Source organism: Watersipora subatra, chromosome 3 (genome assembly GCF_963576615.1).
Source record: "Watersipora subatra chromosome 3, tzWatSuba1.1, whole genome shotgun sequence".
Taxonomy (NCBI): domain Eukaryota; kingdom Metazoa; phylum Bryozoa; class Gymnolaemata; order Cheilostomatida; family Watersiporidae; genus Watersipora; species Watersipora subatra.
This window is the reverse complement of record NC_088710.1, coordinates 62,860,700-62,883,325: the sequence shown is the minus strand read 5'-3', so window position 1 is coordinate 62,883,325 and position 22,626 is coordinate 62,860,700. Positions and strand designations below refer to the sequence as shown.

The following is a 22,626-nucleotide window of genomic DNA, read 5'->3' as shown; positions in this document are numbered from 1 at the left end:
ATTACTCTGGAGAGAAAAATTTACAAACATAAACAGTGCAAATGAAATGGCTATATTAGACTAAATAGTGTGTAGCTTTCAACGAGTCATTCATCTCAGGTAGTGAATTCTTCATGTAGGTTCTTAGGCTTTATATCTTTGGCATGGCCAGCTTCCAGTCGACTGTTTGTGGGCTCTGAGCTAAAACAACAAATTTTTTACCCAAATACCATAATACTCCGTGGTTTTGTTCAGCTTGTGTATTCTAGTATCTAAAGCTGCCCTTACCACTGAGCACTGTGGTAGTTCACTGTTTCCTGTATGGGTTTTTTTGTAAGTTGACTCGGAAGACTAGACGTGCTTGTGCGCACTGGCAGGACATCGTGAGCTTCTATGCAGCCGTCAACATCATCGTCTAAAAAATAACCATTTCGATTCCATAAAACAAGAAGGCTTTGCATTTCTGTATGAACATGTTGTCATGAACAAATCAACCTTATATATTTACACTTGTTTGTGTTGTCATTTCTGTATTAAATGCTAGATTTTTTAATATGGTCTTTCATAATTTCATATAATCAAACTACAGCATAATCACTTTTATATATTCCATAATGTGAAAACTTGCACTTATTAACAGAAAACCATGAATTTGGTTACTGCAGTTGGTCAGATTTAAATGACACACAAAGTTCTTTGCCTTGGCAGGACGTAAGTTTACAAAATATTATCTTATATGGAGTTGTCTTTCCCACCAACATATGAATAAATTAATCTGAAAATGAAAAATCTATGCAAATAACTCTTACACCTCACGTCTTTTCAGAAATATCACTTCTTGTTTTTATACTCAAGTGTCTGATAGGTCTTAACAAACATGAGAATCGTCTGTACAATAACTACCCCTATGTCTGTGCTATCACTTGTCATCTCATCATTTATACTCAGATGTTAAGAAAACACAACTTCAAATGAGTGATTTACTCCATCGATATATCCACTCAGCTTGTTGGCATTCATCTCTTGTATAACAGGTTTTAGATGAGTAACACTTGCTCAGTTTCTCAGCAAGTACACTAATAATAGGTTTTTATTTAGACAGAGTAGGATAACGTGGAGGAACCTGAGGTATAAGGTTTGTTTCTAATAGACGGTCTGGTGAGGATGATACGTGGAATTGGACCTAATTTGGAACTTGTATAGCGCGGCGTTACCAACAACTCCTGCCTTTTCTCATCTATCTCCAACTCTGTCAAATAAAGAACATGTCATATAATCTTTAGTTGTATGAAAAAGCTTGTGTAATAGTCAGTGGATGAGCTGATGTCTAACCTGGAGAAGTAGTTAACAGGGATCTGAGGCTAATTCTGTTTGGTGTACATCTTTTCGTTCTGCTTCCAACTTCCGCACTGTTGTATCTTTTTCGTTCATATCTCAACTTGTTGAAGTTGTTCAAAGATGCTGCCCTCGGCTGCAAAAATTGATTTGATTCTGGAGAAGACAGCAATCTACATACAGGTCTATGTGAGCGTGTGCACGTCTATGTAAGCATGTGCAAGTCTATGTGAGCATGTGCAAGTCTATGTGAGCATGTGCAAGTCTATGTGAGCATGTGCAGGTTTATGTGAGCATGTGCAGGTCTATGTGAGCATGTGCAGGTCTATGTGAGCATGTGCAGGTCTATGTGAGCATGTGCAGGTCTATGTGAGCATGTGCAAGTCTATGTGAGCATGTACGAGCACATGCATGTGAGCACGCATGATCTTATGTTGCTGAGACTCTTAAACATCTGTATAAAATTACCTAGAAACTTGTATGTAGGCCACTGACTTTGCTAAGAAGGTTTCGGAAATAACATTTTGTTACAAGCTTTTGTTAGTTGCTTGTCATTACTATTGATTGTCCATCTTTTCTTAATGCTCTTTCATCTGTGTAAATCTAATCAAATAAACTTAGGTACATACAATAAAAAGATATTTCGTTTTCTCTCTGTAATCACAGTTTTTATCACCTTTGGTTGTATTTATACTTCTGCCAAAATACGAATTAATCAAAGCACTGTGAACAAGCTAAGATGGTGAACATTGTGCAAAAACAAACGATAAAGAGAGAATGCGTTAAAGGCAAAACTTACCCAGACAAAAGCAGACATTTCAGCTAAAAGTAATACCAATATATTATCTGTAGAGGACATAAAACATTTTATCATTAGGACTACCTTGCGCTGCGGTAATGTCAATGTATGCTCTGGCATTCCAGCTTGGCGATTTAGCTCCGCCTCTTCCAAGCTGCTGAGCGAGGGAATAGAGTTTGAAGAACTCAACCTGTAAGGTTAAAAACAGCAATTCTGGTAAGCCAGCTCTCATAGCAAACTACTGAATTTTCAAAAGTTACACACGTTTGAAGTTACTGAAATTGTATGAAGTTATAATTGGGAAGAGGCAAAACGTTTGATTCATTATTTGCAAATAGCAACAATTTATATGCAAAGCTCTTCATCAATGCAAGCAGACTCATACAACTTATGAGCTAAGGCTAACTCAAGTCAGTTGCTTACTGTGTGATGGAGATGTATGTGTGGTTGCTCCTAGTTGGACTTCTACCTCTGTCTATTGCTCTCATCGATGGGGTCTCAATTCTTCTTGGTCTCACCAAAGGTTTCTCTGTACTTTTATTTTTACAGTCTTTTTGCTGAAACACAAAATTATGATGAAGGAAAGTCAGAACAGCCATGAGGCGAGCATAGTAGGTAAAAATGTTACGGAACTGATTCTTAACAAAAAAAGGCATTCAAATGAAAAGAACTCGCAAAAATATTTAAAAACATTTTTTTAGCACAAGGAAAGGTCATTGATGAATATTCTAAAGCTTACATCTTTGCCCCACATACCACATGTAATTATATATGATAATGAGTTAACAGTGGTTAAAGAGCACAACTAGTCCACTTACTGTAGGCTGAGCACCTGAAGTCCTAGCGATCTTTTCTAACAACTGCCGTTTTCTTCTCTGCCTTGTGGTGAAATGAACTCTGCTTGACCTACTCCTATAGGATCTATAATGTCATCAGAATCTACATGTTTGGTTAAGTTTCACAAAGCTTTTTAAACTTCATCCAGAAAATATCTGATAGTTTTCCTGTGGACTTAAGATTTCACTACAGTAGAATAATAAAAAACAAATTCAATCAATTGCAGCGGAGTGAGGAGGACTATTTGTGGTGATAGATTAAACAAAATTCAATTTAGTTTAATCATTAGTTTTCCTCAATTCATGAGAGAATAACTCCTTAGCTGAATACTAAGTTTTATCTAGGGGCATTGCAACTTGTGGTCAGTTACAAACCTTATGAAAGCAAAAGTATACAGAAACAGTCAGTAATAATTTACCTATGCAGAGCATAGCCTACTGCTACCAGTGTTAGAGCAGTGAAGAGTACAATAACCAAAATAAGACGGGCAGACAAATCCCAGGGATGTCTGAAGTCAGTGCTTGCTTGAATAACAGTATATGCAATATCGAATCCTTGGCGTTTTTTACCATCTTCTCGAGTCCAGTTCAATTTATGGTGAGCTCTTGGACCATGGCATGCAAACCTTACCCAAACAGAGTGGGCGGTGTCAAACTATAAAAATTAATAACACATGTTGGGGTGGATAGTAACTGAAAGGAACATATAGGAAATAATTTGCCGTGAGGTTAGGTATATTTGTTACCTCTTAAATACAGAAAAACTAAAAAAAACATTTGTAACTTGTTGAACAACTTGTTATAAACGCACTGACGATTCTAAGGAAAATGATTTTTAAGAAAAAACAAAAAGTAGATATCTGCGAAGTGGAACAGAAACATGTTGTATACTAAATGTCATATGAAAAGAATTACAGAAAAATGCTAAAAATACTTACAGAGAATGTTGAGTTTTGTGCACACAAAAGTTGAACACCCACTCTTTTATGATCAGTATTGAAATACCCGTACTTTAGGTGGCAGCTAGGACAGATGATCTCGTCACTTTGCTCAGGCAAATCCACATACATCTGCAGCGAGACCTATGATATACACAGAACATTTGGTTTTATTCAGTTTCAATAATGCGAATGATCAACTTGTTCAGATTAAATTTATTTTGTCAAATAAGTAATGAATATAGCAAGTTTAAAAACTTTTTCTAAAGAGAGACATACAGAGTTCCCACTCTCTATTAGAATGATCCAGTCACACATGCAGTACTCCGAGTGTCCATCTCTTTCCACACAGTCTTCCATAGATATGCGACCATCTTCATCCAGCCGCACAAAGCTCTCAGCTGAACAGATAAAGTTCTCACACTTTACATGAGATTAGACTAAAATCAGGTTTTAAAGAATTAGGAGACGAGTGGTGAGACCAGATAAGACTTACAGAAGAATGCGGCTTTGTGGGCAGCCAAAGACTCTGGTGAAGGTTCAGCCAATACGGTAGCAATCTGCGGAAGACATTGTCAGATGTTAGGGTCTTAGAATAATGACACTAGTGATTATGTTACAAACATGGTATTTAATAAGAGCTTTTTTAATCCCTGAAGCGTTATTTTGGGTGGAGAATTTCTGATCATCAAATAGTAGAGAACATTTAAATCTGGTGCAGTGGCTTATGAAAAATTAGAGCAAAGAATTGTAAAGAGCTCTTTCTCACAGACGGGGCTAGTGCTCTCTGGATTTACGGCTTCACATGCTTACTGCGGATTTACAGTACCTTATAGAAGTCAAGTATGACATTACCATTTTCTCTAGGGTGAATCTGCTTGCCAAAAAAATCCAAACGCAACCTTGTGTAGTGCCTGTTCAAAAAAATTCTCAAGGTTCATTCAATTGTACCAGCATGTTGTATGCATTGCTTGTTTAATGGCCACAAGTATCTCCAAAAAAGACTTGCCAAAATAGTTTTGGCTTGAAACCATTTTAACTCAGCTAGACCCATCTTTCCTTGCTATAGTTAACATTGACCCCACTTGCTACAACTAATCGTAGATAAAGATCACGTACTAAAGAGGCTGTCTCTATAAATTTTATTAATTGCTGTGGGTGTGAGCCAAAACATTTTTGCACTTTCCTATTTGGTGAGCTTTGCTGTCTAGGGTATGAAGTTCTCCAGTAGTGGAGAGTTTTTTAATTTGAGAACAGGTTAGCATGAAGTGTACAATTTTTGACCAAATCTATTTAAACCTCTTAGTGACGAGCTATTTGTATCGTCCTTCATTTGCAGGTTTTTGTCTTTTTCCTTCATTGTAAAATAGTCACTGGTTTCACCTTCCTTGGTTCTACTAGTAAAAATCCCCTGATTGAAATTCATTTACAACAGGTCCAATTGGAAGATAAAAGTTTTGCAATCCAAACACACAACCATCACCGAATATTAAGAAAACACTCTAAAACTCCTGCAACATCATTATTTTTCCATCTTTTCTACAAACTTTTTTGTGCAAGCAGAGACTCATTTGTACAATTGTATGTGAGTACAATGGTACAAATGTACAAACTCGCAAAGTAATTGATAAAATTGATGACACTCTCTTGGATACATAATTTTGTGCTCACGCAGACTCATACACATATGTGATTCTCTGCTTGCACAGAAAGGGTTTGTAGATATCAAAAAATCATAAAAAATTATCTTGTCTCTATATGTATACATGTACACTAGCAGAATGCGCGGCATTGCATAGGTATTAAAAATCAGCTTATAAACAGTGAGAGGGAATGTAGTTGCCTGCCACTTGCCATTAGCCTGGCACATTGCCAATGGCAAAGTTGAGTAAGCTTACTAATAAGAGCCATTAAATCAAGCAAGCATAAAATTGCTGTTGCGCCGTAATAGAATGTTCACTTAGGCCTACATAGCGACATATACTACCCAATAATCCATAAACCTCGCAAAGCTTATTTGGTAAGGTATTTCCCAGGCGAATGGGGGGTTTTCAAAATTAATCTTGAAATTCAGATTAAATTTCAAGATCTAATTCAAGGTAGACAAAGTTTTTTTATTATGATTTTATGAGTTTAAAAAGCTATAAATAGCTTTTGTCACTTGTAAACATTGTTACTAAGCTGCTACTGAAAACACAATCCATGTACATCTACAATATTTCTATGCCTTACATCTAATATGTTACTACGCAAGTACCAATTTCAGGCAGTATACAAGATACTCTAGCTAGATTTGGCAGCTTAAGAGACTTACCGTAATTTTGTTCAGCAATATCACGACAAAGACCACGGCTTCACAACACAAATGCATTACAAATCTTACATCAGATCTTGAACGTAACTCGTGCTTGTAAAGATTAGCGTTTTAAGAACCAATTATGCAAGCTACTAGCATGCCACAAAAAGCCAATCCCTAATTCCATTCAATTAACGGCTAATAGACACACAATCCATCGATATACGAACATACAGCACAAAAAAGTATGAAAATTATACAATACATCAAACGTTTATATTGATTCAAGTCATGTACACGCGTGTGTACATGTTTGCCTATATATTTTGTAGAATGGTATGATGTACAAAATAGGAAATCAATTGAAAATATTAACTACGAATCATAAACAAAAAGGTTAAGAAATAAATATGGGTATAATCTCATTGATGTTACTTCTACAAACTGGGCATTGTTTTGGATGAGGCATTGCCTCATAGCACCGCAAACATGAGCAGACGTGTCCACACGGTCTATTGGCTAACTCTCTCGCACTGCTCCAGCATATGACGCAAGAGTTGCCATCCTCTTCTCTCTCCTCGGCATGTGATGCTTGGTCCTCTCTCAGCTCTCTCATGCCTTGAAGTTGTTCCCTCACGTCATTTAGTGCCTGCCTTGCTCTACGATTGGCTAACCAATGTTGAATTCGAGGGCGCAACGTAACCCATAGCAAAACCAGACCTACAGTAAAAAAAGGGCTGTCTTGTTTGTATATTTGAGAAGCTGGTCTAGACTAAGCTGCACCATAAAGTGCTACAGAAGTGAATAGTTCCATCAAGCAGTGAATGCTATTGGCCTGCTGGACTAATAGTACATACAAGTAAATAAAGACTGTATTTCTATGACATGTAATAACCTTCTTTATGCCCAACAACTCTATAGGAGACAACTCATGAGTCTTGCCATTAAAATTACATTTTTACTTCAAAAACAAGTTTGTCAAAAAAATTTACTCAGCAATAACCTCAATGATTCTGCATGGTACCGTATGTTACCGGTAGATGAAGACAATTGCCGTCATGCCAATTTTAGGATTTGTCCCTTCATGCGAATGTTTTGTTTCTATTTAAAGCAATACCCAGCATATCCTTACCCGTAACACCAAATACTCCTGTGATAAATTTGTAAACTGTAGCTTTGGACTTGAGATGAGCAATGAGTTCATCCTTAGTCATTGAAGTGAGTATGTAGAGTGAGTTGGGTGTGGTCGGTGCTCGCAGCTCAAGAGAGCCGCCATGTGTCATGACTATCCTACCGAGTCCTAGCAGTGTTGTACCTAAAAAGGCAATGAAGGCGTTTGTTCAACAAGAGAGTTTTACCTACAAGGTGTAACGATGACCTTTGTTTACCGATAGAGTTCTACCTACAAGGAGTAATGATGACCTTTGTTTACCGATAGAGTTTTACCTACAAGGAGTAATGATAACCTTTGTTTACCGATAGAGTTTTACCTACAAGGCGTAATGATGACCTTTGTTTACAGATAGAGTTCTACCTACAAGGAGCAATGATGATCTTTGTTTACCGATAGAGTTCTACCTACAAGGAGTAATGATGACCTTTGTTAAACAATAGAGTTCTACCTACAAGGAGTAATGATGACCTTTGTTTACTGATAGAGTTCTACCTACAAGGAGTAATGATGACCTTTGTTAAACAATAGAGTTCTACCTACAAGGAGTAATGATGACCTTTGTTTACCGATAGAGTTCTACCTACAAGGAGTAATGATGACCTTTGTTAAACAATAGAGTTCTACCTACAAGGAGCAATGATGACCTTTGTTAAACAATAGAGTTCTACCTACAAGGAGTAATGATGACCTTTGTTTACCGATAGAGTTCTACCTACAAGGTGTAATGACGATGTTTATTTTTGGACAAGTTGAAGTTGCATAATGAGTGACCAATAAGCTTCACTTCTGTGTTTTGCGAAAAATAAACCGATTAAAAGTGAATTAACAATGAATTAAAAATGATAAACTTTTTAAAGCTTTTATACGCGACCCTAACTAACGCCCTGGACAGCAAAAAGGTGAAGGAGAACGAAAAATCATACATTTAAACTGGCAACAAATGATGAGAAACCAGTCTAGGTGCAACATGTTAAACTGGCAACAAATGATGAGAAACCAGTCTAGGTGCACCATGTTAAAATGGCAACAAATGATGAGAAACCAGTCTAGGTGCAATATGTTAAAATGGCACAACTGATGCTACCAGCTGAAAATGCAACATACAAATGTGGGTCAAGGTATGAACAACAAACTCAACCTTTCAAGCAGAACCAGTTGCACCTAACAAGTGCTTAAAAAGAGAAAAACCTCCAGAAATTCCAACTAATAAATCGTCGCCATAAACATAAGAACCTGCAAAATACTCCATGTTAGCGGTTAGCTTAAAATTATATGGCAATATTAATTTACAGAGAAGTTGGAAAGGCAAGTACTCTAGAGTTACAATGATTTCTCACCATTTTTGAGTATCTGCTCTGTAGTCTGGTAGCCCTTTGTTATGTCACCCACCACTCTGTCAAACATCGACTCTACAAGAATACAGATTTTGGATCAGTCTTAACAGGCATGGATGACCAGAACAAAAACCTACAAAAAAGTAAAACTATCATGTTAGAATTTCGATGGTACGATGTTGAAAATACCTGAGATAGCGCCTTTTCAAAGCATGAGTAACACTGCTGCAAAATATTTATACTATATATAGCACTGCTTCAATACCGCATTAAAAAACGAATTACTATTAACCTGATATAGTTATTAATTATTTCTATGGTGTTGCAATCAAAGTTTTTAACGGAAAAACCTAGAGACTTGGAGTTGAAGACGGACTTAAGTTCGAACAAAAAGAACGAGTAAATTAATTGTTATTGGTGTAATCGAATCACAATTAGCACATTTTTGTGAACACCTTTTTACTGATCACTTTGCTATTATGAGTTCGTCAAATTTAGAATGTTGACTAGTAGCAGTCAAATAGAAGTGGCGGTCAAATAGAAGTGGTGTTCAAATAAAAGTAGCGTTCAATTCAAGGGAGGCGGTTTATTTTTAAACCCTTCTACCATAATGGCGTTCAAATAAAGGTAGTGGGTTCAAATACAGGTTTTATGGTAGTCTACTATTATTGAGCAGTCTACAATTATAAGCACTATCCAGCTCCCTCAACTTTGTGTGACAACTAATTCGACTTAATTATGCAGTGCAATGTAATTTGGCCATCATTGTGGATCGATGAGCGTGGGTCAGGTTTGAGAGATGTAAACACCAACTATGCCAGTTGACTAACTACTAGTAAAAAGTAAGTTATTAAATAAGGTCAGAAACAAAATATTATAAACATAAACATTTGTTTCTTTTGATTTTCATCTCATAAATACCATATGATCAATGGTAGATACAGGCACATCCAAAATCATTCTTTGAGTTGCCAACATTATTTTTTGCCTGCCTGTTTTTCCCATATCTAAATCAGCTAGAAATAGGAAATTATCTGATGTCTGTCTCTAAAAAATAATTATTTGAGCAAATATTATTAAAGATATTACAAATTCACTAAGAAACACTTTGTTGGCTCTCAAAATAATGCAGTCATGATAAAGCCTGGTTTCAAATGATAGACCGAGTTTTTTCAGCAACTCTATCAGTAGAAATAAATTTTCTTTATTAGTATTTAGTGATCTTAGAAAAAGTTTTACGAAGACCTCAAATACGTATAAAGCATGACACGGTAATAATACTTTGGCCTCTAAAAAAATGTACAAATGTGCTGTAAAGTCACTATCTGCAGCAGGCGCACTCATGAATAACAAAAATACAAACTGTACACTACTTTGACAACACAACATGTTGTTATTGATTCGAGAATTTCCTTGCAATGATTACCACGAGATCCTAAGACTGAGAATCAATAGAGAAGATAATCTAGTTAGATGAAGATGCTGGAGTCCTACTGATTGATTTTGATACTAACAAGTTATGAGTATAGGGTAGAGCTACCTTATGGCTCAGAGAAAGTGCATTAGAGTGTGTTTTCAGCCTTGCTAGACTGCACCTAATGAAAAAATAATTTCTAATACTTTTTTGAAAATGAATATATTTGAATTGCCAAGTCCAAGCTAAACTAAAGTCAATTTTCTAGCATCAATTCTCAAAAGAGTCTTCTCGACTAAAGCCATTTGTTAAGGTATTTTAGAATAGCCTACTTAGGATATCGTGCTAGGTTTAACGCAATTCCTACAAACCAGCATTGTAATTATATATCATTTTTGATGGCTGTTCTTAGTGTTTATAAAATAAAATATCTGTAGAAACTGATTAGTGAGCTAGATTGTAAGAGAGAAATATTTTTATTTTTTTTAAGCTGTTCAATGGATTGAGGGATAAAGGAATCGACTGACTATACTAAAACTGTCTTCTCTTCAGCTCACAAAATAAGGACAGCAGCCCCAGTGTCGCTGAGGATGTCCAGTTAAACCTGACTTATGACTACCTCAATATTTGAATTTTTTAGCCCACGATGTTTCCCGAAAGGTAGTTTTCTAAATAATAAGACTGGTGAAAATGGCTACCAGATACTATGGCTGAATTATCTGGTTCATGATCATCATATCGTCATTCGATGCGATTCAATCCTACCTTTAGAGCAGATTGCTAGAAAGTTTGGCCATAGCATCTGATAGCTATCTTGTCTCCATAGTGATTAGCTATCATATACTATGCTCGGTCTGCCGACTTCACGGTTGCTAGATCATCACTAATTGTTATGACAGACAAGCTTGTAACCTTCTTTCTGGCAGAGGTCTCACTGGTACAATGTAATCTATATCTATATATATATATATCAATCTCAATGTATATATTTTTCAAAGTTTGTCGTCATATGTGTTTTGTAGGATTGATTGTCCGGCTATAGATCTTAAAATTTTGGAATAAAGTTTCCGTACTGAAGAAGGTTCAATGTCAGACCCTGCCGTTCGCCAGTCTGATACCCTACCCACTAGACTACAGAAATCGAATTGCTACCTTGCCAATATAAGTCATTATATCAGAGCAATACCTAACTGCTTTGTATACGACGCGGGTCATAGCATAACGTCATGAGAAGCTGTTCGCTCACATTATTAAACATACTGGCCAATGGCGCGCAGGCCAATAGCAAACACTCTCACTACTTCTCCTTGTTTATAAGACAAAACGCCTTTTTCATGATATGTAGTTTGATAGTTAGAATGGCAAATGTTGTTATATGTTAAATACAAATCAATTTTCTGTCCAAAAACTTTTCTATTACCCGGGCAACGCCGGGTAGCACAGCTAGTATATATATAAATCTCATAGTTTGTCATTCGTCAGTTCAGTTACAGCAATTAAAGTTACAGTAAGACAAAGTCGTTCTTATCACATCCATCGCTCTTACCATATACTGCATATCTTTTTCGTGACTGCGCACGCTATATTATTAATTAATACAGTGCACCTTCAGGTTATGATGCACCAATTATAAGATTTTTTGGCCTTACAATATGGAAAACAGTGTCTTTCCATCTTTATACGCACAATTCTATTTACTAATTGTTATTACTAAGTCAACAAATTCATGCTTTTTATTTTGATTTTTTTAAAATATGTATTATCTGTACCAAATCATTTTTCATTGTAATCGTAGTAAAACTGACTTTTTTAGCCATTACTTGCTAATCACTTCACATTTAAACAATGTTTTATTTAAACATAAAAAAATGTTTTAATGTTTTATATAAAACATTTAAACTGTTTTATTTTTTTTCTTGTAATTTATTCCAATTGCACAAACCCTTTTTGGTACAAAGTTTGAAAGTTACAGTTGTTTGAAGAAGTTTAAAAACCTCTACAGTTGTTTTATTTTTTCTCCTAATTTATTTGAACTGCACAAAAGATTTTCTCTTTATATGAAGTTTTAAAGTTAGAATGGTAACTGTTGTTATATGTTAGATAAAAATAAACTTTCTGTGCAAAGATTTCTTTATTACCCAGGCAATGCCAGGCATTCACCTAGTGTATATATATACAACATGTGAGTGTCTGTCACATATATATATTTCTCAAAGTATGTCTGTGGATCTGTCATTCCGGCTATAGCGCAAGCTGATTATTTTACCGATGCGACCACGCATTACGATGCCCTCGTTAAAAAATATTTTTCGTAAGGCCAATTCTTCTCACGCAGACAATTATATTGTCTCCGTATCGTCTTATTCAAAGTTTTGATGGATAGCTTCTGGTGGAACAGTAACCGTTTTTATACACACACACTTCTATGCAAGAATTGTTACTATTAATTCTACATATTCAGAGTTTTTATTTTGTTTTTGTTCAGCTCATATAAACTGTATCATTACCGAATCATCTTCTATTCTAATCGTAGCAAAACAGACTTAATTTATCTATTACTTGCTAATTATTTCCCATTTACATCTAAACCTTTTTATAGTCGTTTTATTTTTGCAATTTATTTGATGGATAGCTTCTGGTGGAACAGTAACCGTTTTTATACACACACACTTCTATGCAAGAATTGTTACTATTAATTCTACATATTCAGAGTTTTTATTTTGTTTTTGTTCAGCTCATATAAACTGTATCATTACCGAATCATCTTCTATTCTAATCGTAGCAAAACAGACTTAATTTATCTATTACTTGCTAATTATTTCCCATTTACATCTAAACCTTTTTATAGTCGTTTTATTTTTGCAATTTATTTGATGGATAGCTTCTGGTGGAACAGTAACCGTTTTTATACACACACACTTCTATGCAAGAATTGTTACTATTAATTCTACATATTCAGAGTTTTTATTTTGTTTTTGTTCAGCTCATATAAACTGTATCATTACCGAATCATCTTCTATTCTAATCGTAGCAAAACAGACTTAATTTATCTATTACTTGCTAATTATTTCCCATTTACATCTAAACCTTTTTATAGTCGTTTTATTTTTGCAACTTATTTGACCTGCATGAAACATTTTCCTCATGATATGAAGTTTAAAAGATGTTTGACAAAGTTTGAAAACCTTTACAGTCGTTTTTATTTTCTCTCTTATTTTATTTCAATTACACAAAACACTTTTCTCATGATATGTAGTTTGAAAATTAGAATGGCAAATTTTGTTATATGTTGAATACAAATCAATTTTCTGACCAAAAACTTTTTTATTACCCGGGCAACGCTGAGTAGCACAGCTAGTTTAAATATATTTGTATGCCCATAGTTATAGCGGTAGTTTTAGAAATGAAAAAACCACTTAGTATTAGAATTGAACTCACAACTCTGGTTCTGCATACAGACATGCCTATCCACTACCACACAGCCTACTTTTCATACTATGGAATAATTGTGCACATATTTACTACACTGGTTAAAATATGCTCATTAAAAGTGCTGGCGAATATATTATTGGTTACTACTAGCACGCTTGAAAATCGTGACTGCATGAGAGATCATAATGTAACGATAATGAGCACATTTATAAGCCCAGCTTTTATTATAGTAAAGACTTAGATTAGCTCAAGTTACTAGCTTAAGTTACTCAAATTCATTGGGCAAAGAAATGTAGCCAATAGCAACTGCATCACCTGCCACTGTTTTAAATCTTGAACAAATGTATATGTTGATTAAAAATAAATTTTCTGTGCAAAAAACTTTCTTATTATTAGACGTGCAAAGCTAAGCATTCATCTAGTTTTATATATAGCGTGTACATTAGCAATCCACTGCTTGCCTACAAAGAATAAGTAAGCAGCCCGCCTCTTACAAAACAAAGTCGACTAAAACTATTTATTGATAATGCTTACCAGTTAGAGACCGGGTGTTAGGCTCATATTGATCAAATGAAGTGATATATGAATCCTCGAGACATTGAGCTGTTCCAGGTTCTGTCACTAAGATAGAATCGGTACCTTTTTTATCAAAGAGAGCGAATGGAACCTTATCTTGGGCATAAGATAAAGTAGAGGTATGGTCACTCCTGTAGGAAAAACCCGAATTAATGAGACAGCTTGAAAACGTTTTCGAACGTCTACATAAAGTACGTAAGTTAATGACTAGCAGACCACAACTTAGTAGAAACGTCGATGTGGGCAAACCAGAATAGCTAAAGACGAGCACAACTTACCAATAGCCTCTATTTCGTTCTCGTTTATGTACAACGCGCTTCACGCATCTGATTGGTCCTTTGTCATCGGTATACCCACTCTTCAGCGAATGACCAATCGAGTATGCCTGCCCTTTCACCATACCATATTCTATGGCACTGCTTGGATGCTCTTTAATTAACTGTTTAAGTTCTGATATTGGCAGCGGCTCCATATCCTGAGACAAACCAAGATTAGTAACAGTAGTGCAAGCATCAATTCATACAGCAACACGATTGCTCTCCATTATAAACAGTAGTGCAAGCATCAATTCATACAGCAACACGATTGCTCTCCATTATAAACAGTAGTGCAAGCATCAATTCATACAGCAACACGATTGCTCTCCATTATAAACAGTAGTGCAAGCATCAATTCATACAGCAACACGATTGCTCTCCATTATAAAAAAGTTGAGACTAGCAAATTATAAGCAACCTGAACTTGTTTGACTGTATCAAGTCTGCTTCTGTACATTCTATAGAACAGCAGTGTCAGCCCTACATCTGCTGCCATCAGCAATGACTCCACAATAAGTTCGCCCCACTCACTCATCTTTGAATATCTGTTTCTGCAAGCACGAATATTAGCACCATGAATAGTCATAGACAGAAACTAGTCTAAAAGTTGACAAACAGAACTTGAGTAGGAAAAGGTGTTTTAATAGAGTTGGTAACGCTCTACGCCTTCAGAACTCTAGCTGCTGCCTGTTCAGGCAGCAACTTTCCTGAACAAGTTGTATGCACAATGCCTCTACCCTAGGACACTTATATTTCGCTAGTATTTAGTTTCGTGAGTAGCACACAGAATAAAATTTCGCTGCAACTTAATTTCGCGGCTCTGATGAGTGCGAAAATATAGTGATGTGAAAATAAATGTAGTGGAAAAACAGATTACATTCCTCAGGTCCAGTTTGCCAATAAGAAAAAAATTCAATTTGGGACTAGTTCGTATTTGTAAACCATAGGTTGAAATGTGTGGGTGAGATCGGCAATTCAATTTGATCACTTGCTGCCATTTGTTTTCTAAACTATCAATGACGTCTAGGTTCCTCCCGCTGTGACTTTCACACTCGAATCCCAAAAAAAAAAAATAGATAAGTAGCAATCAACTTCACAACCAAAACTGTATAACCCTTACGCTGCCATAAACGCATTTATGCGTTTTCTAGGGGCCACTGCCATAAACACATTTTTGGACTTTCTCAGCAATTGACTGGTAACCTGATTTTATTATTTGTTGACCACATAACCCACGGTCTTTAAGTGTTTTATGAAATTGACTGTGTTGTCCGAAGATTTCTCTATAAAATCAGCCTAAAACAACGAAGCAATTTTAAACTTTTGTTTGAGAATTGCTAATCTAAAAACGAACATTTTTCTGTGAGTTCATTAACTACCCCGCGCGAGTCATAAAACAGGTAATTAGTTGTTGATGACATAATAGCCAATTTAGATTTTCGTGATTATACAGATAATTAAAGTAGAACTTGGAAAAATACTGTATACATATCATGAAGCAATATCGGCAATTTCGGTAAAATGGCTGGCACTAGGCGGGTAGCTAATTTGTACATGGTTGGCAGTGGAAGAGATAATGTGGTTAGACCTGATGAGGGTTGATATTGTTTTTGGTTGGTAATAAAATTCATCACTACAATAATTATTCTGCAATTTTATGACTTCACCTACCAGACTTTCATCCTCATCAGTTACAAATTCGGTGACTAAACTGATATAATCTTAATTTGCTTTGCCATGCTGCTCAGTCGGTGTATTAGCTATAATGAGTTTACCAGAAATTTCCCATTGATCCCAACCACAGACGAAAATTGCCTGCATTTCTAATATGACGATTTTATTGTGGATATCAATGAACAAAGCTATTTAACTTCGCGTTTTCGCTCGTTCGTTATTATAGTTTAGTTTCGCTCATTAAATTTTCGCGAGAGGATGACACCACGAAAACGCGAAAGTTAGATGCCGCGAATACATAAGTGTCCTAGGGTATACGTACCAGCTGCCTTCCTGGCCAGTAATAGCAGTAAAACTCAATGGTGTCAAAATAAATAGACACTACATCGTTCATTTAAGGCTAGGTAATCATATGGTTCCTCTATACATTTGTGTCAGTATACTTCCAACTATTAATCTTCCTAAGGTCGTTATTACTGAACATGTAAAAACTATAGCACTGGATCACTGGTATGAATATAAATTGAAACAAACAATGCATAAAGTGGATAAGATTAATAGAAAAGTTGATAAATGCTGAGATGGACAAATATCGATATACATTTAATATGGTGAGCAATCTGTCAAGGTCAACTATAACTGGTATGAAAATATGATACAGCAGAACAATACAGCTACAAAATTAAATTTGCATGTGAATGCATAAGATTTAACAAGGACATGGCTTTATAAATAACAATTTTTATATTATATTGCAAAAATCTAAGATTCAGCTTGCTAAAATTATATCAACTTAGCTGATATTTCTAGCAAAAATGAGTTATTAAAACAATTTCACCTCTATTGTTGAGAAATTGAAAAAACTGATTGATCATATATACACAAAGATGCTGCCTAACTACAAATCAAGTTAAATCTTAAAATTTTTTTGGAGTGTTCAATACTCAATCTACATTGTGAAAGATTGAGGAGACAACGAATGGAAAGTAAGATTCTTTTGCCATTCAATAACTTATCTCTATTAAATAAGGAAAATACCGCTGATCTTTCAGAAATGAGTCTTGGTCTGAATTGCTCAGTATTTCTTGTACCAATCAAATGTATTCAGGTTTCTATCAAAGATTATTTCACATTCTATCATCTTTGATCAGATCAAAAAAGAGATTTGTAAAAAATGAAAAGTCACCACAATGAGTAGATAAAAAAGTTCAAAACTACGTGTAAAAGTGCTTTATATGGAAATTATCCAAAAAATGGTCAGATTACAAGACAAAACGTAATTTTGTATCTAGCCTAATTTGGCAAAAATCAAAGAGATATATTGAATAAATTGTAAACTCCTCGAAACCAGAGGATACAAAGAAACTGTGAAATGTGCTGAATGTACAAATATGGATAGTGTGAGTTCTCTCTCTAATTTATCCTGTAGTGAACTAAATCTAAGCCCATGTCTCTGATGCTAGAGAAAACTATATGCCATTCTATCCGTACACGCTTTTAATGATAAAGATTTACACCATGCATTTGTTTAAAACATATACATAAAATGTCTGAAACTAAAACGTATTTTTGTTAAACTATTAAAAATATCTTAGTTGACATGTCTATTCGTGTATTAATAGAAGGCAAATTTTCAAAATATTTGAAAGCTGGTAGTCTCACTGATATTCAACTATTATTCAAAGATGGTGATGCAAATGATCTTGATAAAACTCTTCTGATAAACAAACTCTTGATAAAACTCTTCTGATAAACAAACTCTTGATAAACACTCTCGAAATTAGTTGAAAAATATCTGAACTTGGAAATACTGAAATGCCTAAACACTAACAAACTCAAATTTTTTGCAAGCTGGGTTTAAACCTGAAAATTGTTGTACCGACGTTGTGCATAAAATCATAAACAATTGCATGAGCATAAAAGCCAAGAGACTCACAGTTGCCATGCTTTTTATTGATTTCAACAAAAAAACATTTGACTGTCTCAATCATGATGTTCTGAAGCAAAAGCTTACGATGTTCGGTTTCGGAGATGCAGCTTTCAATTCTGTACGATCCTTTCTCAATACAAGACAGCGATTTGTGTCTTTTAATGATCGAGCAGTACTCATTTACCAAAGAATAGAGATGTTCATCAGAGATTAGTAATAGCTCCAACTCTGTTTCTAATAGTTATAAATGATCTACAATTGAAATGTCGCAGTGAAGCAGATGATACTATATTTGTATGTAACTCCTACAGTCCAAGTTCTCTAGAATCAACCTGTAATAATGTTCTTAATATGATAAATAATTGGTGCAGTGATAATGGAATGTTTATCAATTTGACCAAATTCCACTTTTGCAACTCTGGTAGGCCTATTATCTCTTAATTTAGAATGAAAGTCAACAAAAGAATCTACAAAAAAACCATGGAAAGTTGAGTGCTTTATACAGAAGTCACCACAATTAAACTGGCCTTAAATATATAGCTGCAAACCAAATTTTTGTACCATTGCCTAACAAGACAACTGACAAACCTTTCTGAAAAATTGAAAAAAAACTAATAAACAAATATAATTATTTAATCATCTTCAATATAAGTAGCAGACGTACAATACTCCAACCAATGAAAACTATTTCAATTATTTCTCAACTCAACTCTCATCCCTTGTTCGGAAGCATGACCAAAGGTTTATTGCTGATGTCAGCAACAAAATAAATAGCAAAACCAGTAATTGATGGTTTGTTGCTGGTTGAATTAAAACATTCAACCAGCGATCGATAGTTTCTACTCAGCAAGCATTTAGTCAATAAATACATAAAAATGCTGACAGATAATTTCAGATGTCCCTTTTGCTACTGGGACCACTTTCATAAAAGGGAGCATTTGCTCACATTACTATAATATGTACACCTCCATGAAAGATGAGAGAGATAGACTGGAAGATGTAGGTGACCTCCATATCATGCGTCTATGATCTTAAGCACTTGCCGATGATCAGAAAGTTCTAGAAAAAAAACTAGGTATTTTCAAGCCAAACAGTATTGTGGTGGATGTCGCTGGGCCATCAATACGAGTCGGCTATGCCCACACACCTCTGTGTTTATCGGCCAGACATTGATCAGCTAAGCAGTAAAGGGGGCTGGGCTTAACATTTTTCATAGCTATATAAGACGATGCTCACACCCTGGGCAATCGGAGGAGTGATACCTGTGCCTTTGCACTTGTTATGCTCTGTTACATTAGTTTACTGATATATGAGGTCTGATACAAAAGTTCCCAGAATGGAGCTGTATACATTTGCATATTTGCACAGTGGAAAAACCCATTTCAGCGTTTACTGGACATCTCTGGAGTGTTGCCACAAAATTTCAGGATGCTATGAAGACGTGTTCTCACGTGAGCCAATGATATGTCAAGGTCTGTCAGGTGCTTCTGGTGATTTTTTAACAAATTTATTATGTCTAATCAATCGCAACAGCATATTTGCATTAAATTTTGCGTGAAATTAGGGAAAACAAGTGCTCAGACAGTACAAATGTTAAATATTGATTTTGGAGATGCTGCTCAAGAGAAAACAAGTTTTTGAGTGGAACATAGGCACGTTTTTGTGAAGGTAGAGACAGCACTGAAGATGATGCAAGTTCTGGCAGATCAGCCTTGGCAAGAACTTGTTTGTCAATCGACAGTGTGAGGTCACTAGTCATGGCAGATCATTGTTTAACCATTAGAGAGATATCTGGAGAGACTGGAGTTGGTTTTGGAAATGTTCAAAGGGTTTTTAACTGACAATTTGAACATGAAGAGTTGCAGCAAAGTTCGTGCCATGCTTGCTAACTGATGACCAAAGAGCTCAAGATGCACGTTTGCAATGATTTTAAGGAAGCTTCAAGGAATGATAAAAAACTTTCTTTTGAAGGTAATAACTGGGGATGAGTCTTGTGTGTATGGTTACAACCCAGAGACTAAATTCCAAAGTAGCCAGTAGAAGTCTCCAGACTCCCAAAACAAAGAAAGGCGAAGATGTCTCGGTTAGGTGTAAAGACCATGCTGATCACGTTTTTCGATATTCGTGGAGTAGTACATCATGAGTACTTGCTACAAGGTACTACTGTGAATTAAAATTTTCATATTATGATTTTGAGTCGTCTTAGGGAAAGAGTTAGGAGCAAAAGACCTGAAGTGTGGCGCACAGGTTCATGGGTGCTGCACCATGATAACGCACCCGCCCACACTACATTTTCTGTGAAGCAGTGATGCGCTAAAACAACATAGCCGTTCTACCGCATCCTCCATATTTACGAGATCTGGCTCCCTGTGAATTCTGGCTATTTCCTAAATTTAAACCTACTATGAAAGAAACCAGATTTGACAGTATGGAGTCGATTAAATGTGGCACAAGAGAGCAAAACAACATCAACACTGATGGCTTTCAGCATTGCATGACATCATGGCAGAAGAGATGGAACAAGTGTATTTGTAACCAAGGGGAGTCTTTGAAAGGGACTAACTAGATGGGTAAATTGAAGCAATGCGTTTTGAATTATAGCTCCATTTCTGAAACTTTTGGATTAGACTTTGTACAAGTACATATATATATAGGTACTAGTCAAATTTTTTGTACTGTTGTCTAACAAGCGAACGAATAAATGTTTTACATGTATTTATAAAAATAAAAACTAATAAACAAATATATTTGATCAATCATCTAAGCCAGGGGTGTCCAAACTACGGCCCGTGGGCCAACTGCGGCCCGCAGTCCATTTTTAATTGGCCCGCAAGAAATTTTATAAACAGAATGGAATATGGCCCGCACTTCAAATTTTGCCTGCACTTCTAAGTTTTAACACCAGGAGGAGCTACTGTTGATCAAGGCAGTTGCTCCACCAAAAAGGCAAGTAAATACTAAAATAATAGTTGTGATATCTGACGGCAGATATATTTTATTACGTTTGTGAATAACGGCCAATATATTGCATACTATATAGAACGTAGATCTGAACATAAACCGAGCCGATAATAATAAAACTCAACCGGATATTGATATAAATCTATGACAGTTAGTTAATCTTTATTGAATTAATATTAATATAAAATATAATATTATTTGTGCCTCTATTTGCAGGCAAAAATACATATAATTAGTAAAAATATTACTAAAAAATATTTGGTTTGTTCAGTCATTCAGTGCGTTCGGTCATTCGGCGCGTTCGGCTTTTCATATCTACCACCAAAAAGGCCAATCCCTGAAGAAATTTAACCGTTACTAAACAAGGCAGAACCAAAGAAGCGAAAGGTAGAAAGTGAGTGCAGAAAACTTCAGACACGGTGGGAAAGTGAATATTTCTTCAAAGAATTCAAGGGGAAGTGTGTCTGTTTGACCTGCACTGAAAATGTGGCAGTTATGATAGAGTATAATGTACGACGTCATTATGAGACCAAACATCAGGCCTATGCATCCTACGGTGCTGAGCGAGAGCAGCAAGTAAAGCAAATGGTAGCAAAACTGCAGGGTCAGCAACAGTATTTTTTGCGTGCTCAAAAAGTCCAGGAAAAGGCTACAATAGCCAGCTATGTGGTCGCCCAACTCATCGCAAGACACACAAGCCTTTTTCAGATGGAGACCTCATAAAACACTGCCTCGTTAAAGTCGCCGAAATAATGTGCCCGGAGAAAGTGCAGGAGTTCAACAATGTCAGCATGTCCAGAAATACAGTTGCGCGACACATTGAAGACTTGTCAGCCAACGTTAAACTGCAACTGTCTGGTAAAGCTTGTGCTTTTGATTTTTACTCCATCGCATGCGATGAAAGCACTGATGCCACAGACACTGCACAGCTGCTAATTTTTTTGCGGGGAGTGGACGAGAACTTTGGAGTTACAGAGGAGCTGCTCGATTTTAGGAGTCTAAAAGGCACAACAACGGGTATGGATATTTTTGAAGCTGTGTCAGACTCAATTGACAAAATGGGACTTCAATGGGACAAGCTGTGTGGAGTTACAACAGACGGGGCTCCAGCTATGGCAGGTGCACATAAAGGAACGGCGTCTATGGTGTGCGCTAAGGTGAAAGAGACTGAAGGTGAGGCTGTTAAAATGCACCGTATTGTTCACCAAGAAGCCCTTTGTGCCAAGACAGTCAATCTTGGATATGTAATGAACACAGTTGTGAAAACTGTCAACATAATCCGAGCAAGAGGGCTGTACCAGAGAATTTCAGGCTTTTCTTTCTGATGTGGATGCAGAATATGGGGATCTACTCTACCACTCGGATGTGCGCTGGCTAAGCCGCGGTGCCGTGCTGAAGCGTTTTTACTCCCTAGGTGAAACTAAAAGTTTTTAAAACTTGATTAGCATATGACACATAGCTAAAAAAATATAATGTGAAGCGTTGGCAAAAATTGCAAAAACTAAAGACATGGATAAACAACATTAATCCAAAAAAATAAAGGCATATATATAGACTGACATACTTTTTTCACCCCTTTCTAGGAGAGAGCTAGGTGTACAATATATTTCTGTTCTATCTAGTTATAAAGA

General features: G+C 35.9%; 2 protein-coding genes across 3 annotated transcripts in view; one reads left to right on the top strand and one right to left on the bottom strand.

The window, feature by feature from the left end:
• Window positions 1-6,397: 6,397 nt before the first annotated feature.
• LOC137391430 (mitochondrial ubiquitin ligase activator of nfkb 1-like) overlaps window positions 6,398-22,626 on the bottom strand; it is a 40,732-nt gene continuing 24,503 nt past the window's right edge. The window contains exons 2-8 of one of the 2 annotated variants that reach the window (XM_068077902.1): window positions 18,119-18,286; window positions 14,849-14,981; window positions 14,392-14,588; window positions 14,072-14,244; window positions 8,695-8,766; window positions 7,316-7,498; window positions 6,399-6,903 (exon numbers count right to left, since the gene is read on the bottom strand). In XM_068077902.1, coding sequence (XP_067934003.1) covers window positions 6,581-6,903; window positions 7,316-7,498; window positions 8,695-8,766; window positions 14,072-14,244; window positions 14,392-14,588; window positions 14,849-14,965 — 1,065 coding nt within the window. In that variant the 5' untranslated portion in view covers window positions 14,966-14,981; window positions 18,119-18,286 and the 3' untranslated portion in view covers window positions 6,399-6,580. Of the gene's footprint in view, window positions 6,904-7,315; window positions 7,499-8,694; window positions 8,767-14,071; window positions 14,245-14,391; window positions 14,589-14,848; window positions 14,982-18,118; window positions 18,287-22,626 lie in introns of both variants that reach the window. The other variant, XM_068077903.1, reaches the window with a different exon arrangement.
• LOC137390848 (general transcription factor II-I repeat domain-containing protein 2A-like) lies at window positions 21,748-22,320 on the top strand. The gene has a single exon (XM_068077166.1). It carries the CDS (start codon window positions 21,748-21,750, stop codon window positions 22,318-22,320), a length of 573 nt encoding a protein of 190 aa, XP_067933267.1.

Excerpts from the sequence above, each read along its gene's own strand:
- LOC137390848 (XM_068077166.1), top strand. The coding sequence starts at position 21,748 with ATGTGCCCGGAGAAAGTGCAGGAGTTCAACAATGTCAGCATGTCCAGA.